General features: G+C 39.4%; 1 protein-coding gene across 1 annotated transcript; it reads right to left on the bottom strand.

The window, feature by feature from the left end:
* Window positions 1-1,258: 1,258 nt before the first annotated feature.
* LOC129420522 (disks large homolog 2-like) lies at window positions 1,259-5,274 on the bottom strand. The gene is made up of 5 exons (XM_073866614.1): window positions 4,820-5,274; window positions 2,471-2,801; window positions 2,274-2,356; window positions 1,815-1,954; window positions 1,259-1,599 (listed from the first exon to the last, which is right to left on the bottom strand). The coding sequence occupies exons 1-5, from the start codon at window positions 4,964-4,966 to the stop codon at window positions 1,518-1,520; spliced, it is 783 nt and encodes a 260-aa protein (XP_073722715.1). The 5' UTR covers window positions 4,967-5,274; the 3' UTR covers window positions 1,259-1,517.
* Between the last annotated feature and the right edge of the window lie 6,265 nt (window positions 5,275-11,539).

The raw sequence follows: 11,539 nt of genomic DNA, 5'->3' as shown, positions 1-11,539 counted from the left end.
GTTTTGTATGTTATCAAAACAAGTTTGTGAAAAACATTAATTTATGTAATCTTTTATTTATTTAAATATAGTGCTTATTGCTGTAATTAGAAATTTGTAGACATATATGATATGTATTTTATCTTAATTTTATCAGAAGGCTGACAATAATCCAGGCGATGCCAAATTAAAGACTGGCACCATTCCCAAGGCAAAGGCTGGCACCGGTGTTGGCAATCCAGTTCAAAAACCTATTGTTATTCCATGTAGTATCATAGTGAAGACCTGCGGTTCCCAAGAAGACGGCTCGTTTTCATCCACCTGATACCAAGGTGAAGGCAGACCCCAAACCTGCCATCCCTAAGAAGATGCCTGTTTTTTATCAGCGTGATACCAAGGTGAAGGCAGTAACCAAACCTGCCATTCCCAAGAAGACAGCTGTAGGTAATCCACATGATACAGAGGTGAAAGCAGATAGCGAGTAGGTCGATCCGGCACACAGTGCGTCTACTGTTATGATTACTCTAAATTGGTGGATCTTAATGATGTGTTGATGCCCTCTAATGAATATTATTATATTAATAAATAAAATAGAAATATTATTAAATAAAACACCTTTATTATATTTACATTACTTTGTCTCCTGCTTGCTGTTTTTCCATTCATCTCTGTATCTGACTCATGGTTGATTTCAAGTATTACCTCACTACAAAGTTAATATTAGAGTATAGATTTAGTCATTTCCTTCATTTCCTGATGGGGAGAGACATCTAATGACATCTGGACTCTAATTGGATCTATAAGATAGTTAGGATATGACTGTAATATGCTGCGATATTAAAGAGAAAGCAGACAGACACACTCATTGCAGGGTTACTTAGTTTACTTCCGGGTGTGCGTGGAAACCCCATACATAAACAAGTGGGCGTGGCTTAACGTGCCCATCACTCAGCACATCTATTACATTCCTTCACCTTAAGAATTAAACATCTTTTGTGGGACAAAATCCCTCCTGCAGTGTGTGCAAACCTCTGTAACTGCAAACAAAGGCTACTGTACCAAATATTAACATTGATTTTCTCAGGTGTTCAAATACTTATTGTCCTCACTGTATATAAATATGCAAATAGTCCCAGTCTCCACTCTTTCGCACCACCTCAGACAATCCAGCCAAATCAAATGGCAAAAAGTGAAAAATTTATTTTCTGGGATGCACATTGACAAATAATTAACACTTAAAGAATAAAACAAATTATTGTAGAAACTTTGGTCTACGCAATAAGGATGCAGCATTTAAAAAAAAAAAGGGTTTACTTAGTTGGTCAAGGCAATGAGGCCATTTGTATAAGACATACATTAACAAATGTTTTATCATTTCAAAAAAACATTGATACATTTAATCTCAAAATTCAATTAATGAAACACACACACACACACACACACACACACACATAACACGTATAACAATAAAATAAAAGACATATACACATAAAAGCATTTGGTAAAAAATGTAGAAAAGTTGTTTTGTGGGAGGAATGTTATGCTTCTCTTGTATTTCTGTCAGATTTGGCAACTAGTAATCGGGGTCTGTCTCCTGATGTCTGAATGAGCTCCCTGCCACTGCAAACACACAAACAAAATACATTACAGTGATTTTATTGACACAGAAAATATAACAATAGTGCTTTATAAATGACTAAGAGTTACAATAATACTTATTAACAAATTGTCAAATCCTAATGCATCACTTGTGCTTTCCTGGTAGAGCATTACACACTGTCAGAAATTAAGGTAAAAAACTGTACCTGGCTCAATCTATTTGTAATTTTACTCACGTTTGGTAGTCCACCCCAACCAGACTGAGTCCATTCACTGCTAAAATACGATCCCCTGGTCTCAGCCGCTGGGACAAAGCAGCATGAGATTCCGGCATTACGGATTTGATGTATATTCCATTGACTTTAAATGGTGTTTCCTGTTTAAATAAAGATTACTGTATAATATTTATATAATATTATGACATGCCCACCAAAAATACAGTACTAAACAACGAGACAGTAAGAATTTGTTACATATTCATTACCACATATTGTCACTTTTAGTGTTTGATTTCCATAAGCAGTTTTTTGGATAAGACTGATGCAAACTTTTAGACATAATATCCTAAAATGGCCAAGTATTTATTGATTCCAATTTATTTTGCTATTAGTCAATAACACAAAACAACTGAAAGTGTATTTTAAAAATATTGCATATAGAGGGATGATGCAAACATTGCCTACTGATCCACTGACCTGTCCATCTACCAATGCCAGACCCAAACCACATGATCCTCTCTGCAACTCCAGCACAAACACATCTTCCTCATCACCCTCACCTTCAAAAACATATTATACAGACCAAACACGTGTCACCATTTTAGCATCTTGACCTCATAATGGTTTTTTACATTCGGTGTATTTAAAAAACAATGAAGACAAAATCCTGCTACCTTCTTGTTTGATATCAGTAAGGTATTTGGAGGTCTGATGGTGTGATATCGTCTCCTGCTGGTCTGTTTCAGGATCCATCAGCTCAAGGTTTTGCAGTGGGTTTGGTGGTGTAAGTAAAAATGGGGCCGAGCGCTCCACACTGCTGGGATGCAACCCTTTCATCTGTAACTCGAGATTTTGAAGCTTCTTTGTTAAAATAGTTTCACAAGAGCTCAAATCATTTGTTCCAGCCCAAGGAAAAACTTTCTCCGTGTGCCCAAGTTCAAGATGAGCTGTTGGATGAGCTTCCAGTTTAGTAAGTTTGGCTTCTGTTGGTACAGCGGAGACGAACTGTAAAAACACAGAAATAGGCAAATTTATTATTCTGTCATTTACCATAAAGTTTTTGGCTGTGTACAAAATAGCCCCATTTACTCTCATTCACTACTCCCTAGTACATTACTTCACGAATGTTGTGCACTTAAAGTAGTGAATTTACACATCGAAAGGAACGTTTACAGGACTCCAAGTAATAAAATGGCATCTTTTGGCTGTTCATATACATTTTGGGGCTTTCAAAGTGCATGTTTTTTAAAACTAAACCATTATCATCTCCATATAAACTACAAAAGGTGCATTTGTGAAATTGGTGACTTCATGCGTATTACGTGTTCAAACATCGCCAACTACAGGCCTGGTATGGGTAATACAACATGCTCATTTTTGTTGATCCATGTGAACAGGACTGTTTTGAAAGTTAGCCATGAATTTTTTTCTTCAAGACTGATCATAATTGTTTTAAGTGTGTTACATAGAAAGGTGGATTTGTCTAATTTAAATCCAAATAATAAGACTGATTAGCCCTAACTAATTGCTAGTTAGTCAGAATCATTCTTAAGACGCAGTCTTAACGTCACGGCCATGTTTATGCAACCGGCCACTGGTTTCAGCTAAGACTTGTCTGTGAAATCAGGCCTATATGTTTTTGGTCTTTTTCGAGGGCGCATGATGCAAAGCTCATAAAAACATATATTGAGCCCATCATGTGTGTGGCTCGTCCTATCAAAATATGAGTTTGGCGCGTCATGTGAACCTATGAGCATTAGGGGTGTCCTCGACTAAGGATTTACATATTCGAATCAGAATTGTCGAATCTTTCCATAGTCGAATCATATCTATGTGTGTGCATGGGTTGGGAGGGGGCCAGACAAGGTACAAATTGGTAACTTTTATTTTCTTTCACAAGCAGCACACATAAACAACTTTCTGTTAAAGTGACCAAAACTGTCTTTCAAGTGATGAACGAAGACAAAACTGACGATGCATTTATATATTTATTTTTTTTAAGGTAAAATATATAAGGCAACATTTGCTTATTTATTCCTCATAACATTTTAAAGCCACGATCTACAGAACATCACACAAAAATACATTTTGATAACTAAACCTAAAACAATTTATTAAACGTTAATTTATAACATGAAAAACACTGAAATTAATGATTTTATAGACACTATGCGTTATTATTTAGCACAGAAATACCTGCTTGCTTGCTCTGACTTTGATAATCTCTGTATTCACTTTAGATACAGAAAGACCGGATGATATTATTTATTTCAGGAATCTATTTGCTATCATTTAAAAGTGAACACCAACCAATATTAAATCACAAGAAAGACATTCGTGTCAGGCAGAAATAGGTTCGGTGCAGATAGTTTCCGTTTCATCACCGAAATTTTAAAAAACGGCTTACCTGTTATGTAGTTTAACTTTTGACAAGATAACCAAAATGTATGATAAATACATTTTAAAAACTTATACCCGTCGAAAAACATCCGTTTTTTAATGTTTAGTTTGATAAACTCCTAAATATGAGACGCAGAGCACCTAGCCCGTTCGGCTAAATTACATACGCAAGCATGGCCAGCACGCAATAGCGCAACATCGATACAACGAAAAGCTATCCAAAATGTACAGACTTAAATTAGATCAGAATGTACGTTTATAATAGATACATTTTTTTAATAAAATAAGGTCAGAAGTAACAAAGTGCAGAACAAATGTGCAAAATGCCTCAAGTGCACGAAAACAAAACACAAGCCAAATAGATACATCAGATAACCCAGAGTGATTTATAAATAAAATAAAATAAATTATTAAAAGAATAGAAAAGTATAGCCATAATATAATTGCCAGCTTTGTCTTTTAAATGTAGAAACAAAGAGGCAATGGTTTATTAACGAAGAAACCTCCAGGTGGGGCAAACCCATATTGAAATGTTGGCTGGGGCAGGCTCACCATAGATGTTAAAAATGTGTTTTATTTATATAGCGTATTTTATATAAACATGTTTAGATGTAGAAACTTACCTGATTTAGGATAGGTAACGCCGTAACGATAAGGATGTCATCCGGGCGGAAAGTAAAGTCCTCGTAGTATTTTAGACATTCAGGAGGGTGCAAGTGAGTTGGGACGAACACCCCTTTATATACAGAGTACAATTCTGCCTCTGTCATTTTCTAAACTACACAAACACTTAGAACAGATCTGAAACGTAAAAATGTAAAATCTGTAATGTAAAACCGTGAACAAGATGTAACGAAGATCTCGGTTTATCACATCTGATAGTGATCGAGTAAGGCGCCTTAATCCTCCTCAACTTTTAGAGGTGCAAATAAAAATGTTTTGGTAGTGTAAACCGCGTGGTCGACAGGTTGCCCAAATAAAACGACGCGTAACCTGAAGCACCATTCAGTTCTCCAACACGAAGGGTCAACTGATTTAAGGTATGTGGATAAAGAAGCCAGGGTGAGGGTCTGTCTGCGTCCTGGACGACTACAAGAAATTAAATTCCAGGACTTTCCACGCCCCTCCAAAAAGCACACGAAATTCATCTGTTTGGTAAAAAAAAGTTTTTTTTTTTTAAATTAAAACTTTATATTTTTGTTGAAAGTCTTGGGTTTGTAAAAAAAACCGTTAATATTAGCTAACATTAATCCTAACCGCTTTATCGATAAGTGGCTAGATTGATGCATACACTGCAAAAATATAAGTGTCGACTGCATGTGCCGTATGACATCAGAACTCCGCGAGAACGGTTCGAGAATATACTGCTCTGTATACTTTCGATTTGCTCTCGCGGTACATTGATGTCATGAGTGACCAGTTTGCGCATCCCTGCATGTAAGCAAAATACGTAATGTAAAAGTATGCGGTGAGGAATGTGCTGAGGGCAAGCCCGTTCAGGGTGTAATCTCCACTGTCACGTGACGTGATCCTTCAAATATGCCGATTTACTTCTGCGGAAAAACAGCTGTGTTGCTTCATAGTTTAGTGGGGATTTTTAGATAAATAAACATTTACATTGAACAGCGTTATTTGAAACAGAAATCTCTCCCTCTGACAAACAGTGGTGCAAGTTACTATTCAAAGTTAGTGTCTATTAATAATGAATCATGACATAAAACAACTTAAATAACACTAAAATATTTATTAACACAACTGTTTCAACAGTGTTAATAATCGAAAAAGTTTATTGAGCAGCAAATCAGCATATAAAATGATCTTTGAAGGATCATGTGACACTGAAGACTGATGATGCTGAAACATTAACCACAGGAATAAATGACAGTTTACAATATTGAGACACGTAAAAAAATCTGAACGTGAACCTTTGAACGGCAGTGTAAATTATAGTTATGATGGCCTGTTTCTCACACTTAATGATATTTTTGCATTTAGTTTGTTCCTTATCCTCAAATTATAGGGACAAATTTACAAAGGGATCCAGAAACAATCTGATGGTGACTGAACCAGATAATTTTTGCTAAATAAGGTCACAAAATTATTGGTAGTACCCAGGATGTCGAAGTCTCCAAAAGAAGGCAAAGAGTTTTTACATTTTACTCCGTAAGGGTGGATTCACTACAGTTATTCAAGCTGTAGAAATGACAAAATGACTGAAGAAACATTAACAGCAAGATAATGTAAAACTGTCAGTAACAACCAACGGCGGAAATAAGCGCAGTTATGATAGCAAAATATGTGGGAGTGTGTCACAGGTCGGAGCGGACCCAGATGCTATTGAGTCACGCCCCTTCCTAGTTTCCACCTCGAGGATGTTCCCAAAGCCACCCCAATGACCAGACACACAAGGTACAAGTAAAATTAAAATAGACTTTATTAAATTATTTAAAATAGTATTCAGGGAAGGGGGATTTAAAAACAAGGTTTTTTCTGGCTTCCAGGCAGAGGGGACGGGACTCTGGACTGTCCTTCTTGAACCCGTGGCGCCCTCCGCTTCTCCCGGAGGCGGAGTTTAAGAGGGGAAAGACTGCAGTCATGGATTAAAGTGAAAAAAAAAATCTTCTGAGTGAAATTTTTTTCAGGCCAAGTCATATTCCTTGTAAACAGGCGAGACCAATAGCATTCTAAGGGGAGATGTTTTTTGCCATTAATGCCATATTGAAGTCTACTGTGGCATTTATAGGTTTGACAACTGTCACTATGAAATACAGCAGCAGTGCGAGTATGTTTTTTTGTGAATTAACACTTAATTACAACATATGATAGGTTTATTAATAGTTTGTTAATTTACAGCTTTACTTTCCTTTAATTGAACCATTACCTTTAATATATGTCTAAAACAAAACACTTGTGACTCCTGCACTAAGGGTTAAAAACGTTATCCCGTCATGTTAATCTACTTGTGACAAACTAAAAAAAATGATTCTGTAAGATGTAGTTTGCAGGGCATTTCAGATTAAGGTGAAACAGCTAAATAACTCACTATATAAAAAGAAATACTAATATCACCACCTTTAATGAATCTTAATTATTTATTAATTGTAAATCTTATTAATTTTGGCATTTACTTATACATTTTTTTAAATCAAGGTTGAAACTGTTAACATTAGTTAATGCACCATGAACTAACATCAATTACTTTAAGGACATAAACATAGAGAGCTGAGGTGCTTTTTATGCGCAATGTTATGCACTTAAAACAACGCATTGTGCGCAACTTGTGTATATTACACAAGAACAAAATTCAAGCTCACTAAGGATAAACAGTCAGTGATGAAATAAGGATAATAAACAATATTTTAGTAAAGGTAAAAAATGTAACTTACCCTTTTTTCTGCTGTTTACTTTCTCCTAAGCCCTAAATGGTCGTGTTTGAGGATACTTGCAAAGACGGGATTTTTGACGCATAACCTTATGTGTATTTAAGGCCAATAAAGCGGCAAAAATACTCACAAGCTCAAAGAGAAGCGAATGCGCGACTGGCTTATTCCCCTCACACAGAAACAGCGCGCACATAAAGACTGTTGTTATTGTTTCAATTTAAAATCACTTGTTTTTGAATGCGGATACATGTACAAACATCAAGATTTCCTGACCACGCGCACATGCAACTGCAAGAACTGACAGGTGGGTGACATCAAAGTACTGCGAGAGCATTTCGGAAGCAGTCTCGTCTAATGAGTTCTCGGTTCACTCTCACGGGATTCTGATGTCATCTGACTGCCTCTTGGTTCTTGTGGCGCCACGTGAAGTTTACCCATGAGTTTAACAAACTCGTTGTATTAGCCACTGGTTAGATCAGCGTAGCAGTCAAAAACGATCACGTATGAGACAAATTAATTACCCCCAAAATACAGGACCCTAGGCTTACTGTGCAAAGACACGTAAATTACCTGGCTGTTTGATTTTCTTAGCCCACGAACTGAAAGGCTTGCCAATCTTCCTCATTTCGTTAAGCCAAGTTAATCTCCATTGGTCTTATACACCTTTATCGATGTCCAAAACATCGGATCCTTCCTGCATTACAAGTATGTCCATGCTAGCAGAAATTAAGTTTTACCTCAGCTTAACGTGAGATACAGCCAGAAAACCCGGAGTGGATCTTGTGCGTAGTGATTACAGAACGCTTACAGTGGACTGTGGCGAGAGGAACGTGATTTCGTTCCACTCCAGGCTTTGATCACATTCCACTTAACAAGGTGAATACACGGCGTCTTTATGAAAAGTTAATTTAATAATTTTGCAACTGACGGAAATCCGTCGCTACGACGGAGAACTTTAATCCATGTGCAGTAGGTATTTCTCAGATAACTGACTCGTCGTCTCCTTGTTCACCGGGTACGTACTGTAACACAAGATCACACGTGCACTGTTAACTACGACTTTTCCTCTCTTACAGATGGCTGGTAGCAGTGGATGTAGCCGGTATTTCTCAGGTATCTGTCTCGTGGCCTCCTTCTTCCCAGGGTACGTACTGTAACACAAGATCAGCACTTGCACCGTTAATTATGACTTTTCTTCTCTTACAGATGGCTGGTAGCGGTGGATACGGTAGGTACTTCTCAGGTAACTGACTTGTGGTCTCCTTCTTTAGAAGGCTCGTAGCTGAAACACAGAATCAACACTTTCACAACTCACTGTGACTTTTCTCTCTTACAGGTGGCTGGTAGCAGTGGATACGGTAGGTACTTCTCAGGTAACTGACTTGTGGTCTCCTTCTTTAGAAGGCTCGTAGCTGAAACACAGAATCAACACTTTCACAACTCACTGTGGCTTTTCTCTCTTACAGGTGGCTGGTAGCAGTGGATACGGTAGGTATTTCTCAGGTAACTGACTTGTGGTCTCCTTCTTTAGAAGGCTCGTAGCTGAAACACAGAATCAACACTTTCACAACTCACTGTGACTTTTCTCTCTTACAGGTGGCTGGTAGCAGTGGATACGGTAGGTATTTCTCAGGTAACTGACTTGTGGTCTCCTTCTTTAGAAGGCTCGTAGCTGAAACACAGAATCAACACTTTCACAACTCACTGTGGCTTTTCTCTCTTACAGGTGGCTGGTAGCAGTGGATACGGTAGGTATTTCTCAGGTAACTGACTTGTGGTCTCCTTCTTTAGAAGGCTCGTAGCTGAAACACAGAATCAACACTTTCACAACTCACTGTGACTTTTCTCTCTTACAGGTGGCTGGTAGCAGTGGATACGGTAGGTATTTCTCAGGTAACTGACTTGTGGTCTCCTTCTTTAGAAGACTCGTAGCTGGAACACAGAATCAACACTTTCACAACTCACTGTGACTTTTCTCTCTTACAGGTGGCTGGTAGCAGTGGATACGGTAGGTATTTCTCAGGTAACTGACTTGTGGTCTCCTTCTTTAGAAGACTCGTAGCTGGAACACAGAATCAACACTTTCACAACTCACTGTGACTTTTCTCTCTTACAGGTGGCTGGTAGCAGTGGATACGGTAGGTATTTCTCAGGTAACTGACTTGTGGTCTCCTTCTTTAGAAGACTCGTAGCTGGAACACAGAATCAACACTTTCACAACTCACTGTGGCTTTTTTCTCTTACAGGTGGCTGGTAGCAGTGGATACGGTAGGTATTTCTCAGGTAACTGACTCGTGGTCTTCTTCTTTAGAAGGCTCGTAGCTGAAACACAGAATCAACACTTTCACAACTCACTGTGACTTTTCTCTCTTACAGGTGGCTGGTAGCAGTGGATACGGTAGGTATTTCTCAGGTAACTGACTTGTGGTCTCCTTCTTTAGAAGACTCGTAGCTGGAACACAGAATCAACACTTTCACAACTCACTGTGGCTTTTTTCTCTTACAGGTGGCTGGTAGCAGTGGATACGGTAGGTATTTCTCAGGTAACTGACTCATGGTCTCCTTCTTTAGAAGGCTCGTGGCTATATGTGGCTTTTGGTGGCCTAACGTGTACACAGTAGGTGGGTTTACTCACAGACCTCCCGTGGTAAGATGTTTACTCGTGGTCTTTGCCTCCAAGGCCTCTGTTACGACCGGGGGATTCAGTAGTGTCACCGTCGAGCCGAACGCTGCCCTCTCCTCTCCGTACGTGTAGCTCCAGAGATCTGGACAGGGGCGCACCTTTGAAGAGGCTCTGTGACAGGCAAGTTACTACACACTAGGCTTCCACAACAGTGTACTTGTTCCTCACATATGCACTAGCACTCTGAAATTCTACTCACGCAAAGGTCTGGGTCTTCTGTGCAATCCACCACCGGCTCCACACTGTATCGTTGCACAGCATATAATTTTAAAAGCACTTCACCCACCGCACGGCGTCTTCTCTCACGACCGACTCTCTATAATGGCTCCTGACAACAGATACACAGCACTGCACTGCAAGACATCAAGTGTACACACACACTCAGCAAAGTCAAGACTCACCCACGACACACTTCAACTGACACAAAGTAAGGTCAGGCCATGATCTTCCCGGAGCCGGCTGAGAACCTGCGGGGCGTTGTAGTAGGGGAAAGCTGATGGTTAAATGTAGCTGTCGCAAAGATCTTCCTTCCTGGCAATGCTACGCCGCCGGCTCACCCACCACTCTGCTCCGTGATAGGGCCGCTATCCTAGTTCGCTGGGGGCTCACACACACATTGAACAATACGTTTGCAATAAACACATCCAGCTGTATATTCCTTGTACTCACGGTAAGTTATCACACTTCCTCTCTTTATCTCCGCGATATCCACACTAGCTGGTTTCCTTTACACTGCACGTAATCCAGTCGTACTCATCCGACTATCACACTGAAGATATGCATGTCAATACTCTCACAATATCAAAGACTTCCAATATACTCAGCCACGCTATTATCCTCTTCCTCCGTTTCCAACCAGCGTCTCGTATAGTCCTCCGTTTCCACGCCACAGCAGCACAATATCCACTTCACCACCGGAACTCACGTACCGACTGCAACCAAACAACAACAACCCCTACTGGCTGGTTTTCGTGTCCTCTTTATACTCCTTCGCTTCCTTAAGTTCTCCAATCCTTGATCGCTGCGTTTATTTGCCACACCTGTGTTCAATCGGCTTGATTTTGCTCGCGGCGTTTTCCCAGAAGTTCCTGTATTTCTGCTTATCCCGCCGGGTGGAACTCAACCCCGGGCGGAACCAATCTGAGCGCCGGCTTATTTTAAAAACGCAGAGTTTCCATTAAATCAATTAAAAATCTGCGCCGGCCGCGGGCGTAAAACTTTGGTGTCCATGCCCCCTAAGGGGTTGTGCACACCAAAACTTTTAAACACGGCTGAAA

The sequence above is a fragment of the Misgurnus anguillicaudatus genome, chromosome 4 (genome assembly GCF_027580225.2).
Source record: "Misgurnus anguillicaudatus chromosome 4, ASM2758022v2, whole genome shotgun sequence".
NCBI classification, from domain to species: Eukaryota; Metazoa; Chordata; class Actinopteri; order Cypriniformes; family Cobitidae; genus Misgurnus; species Misgurnus anguillicaudatus.
The sequence above is the reverse complement of the archived record's forward strand: the minus strand, read 5'-3'. Positions and strand labels throughout refer to the sequence as shown.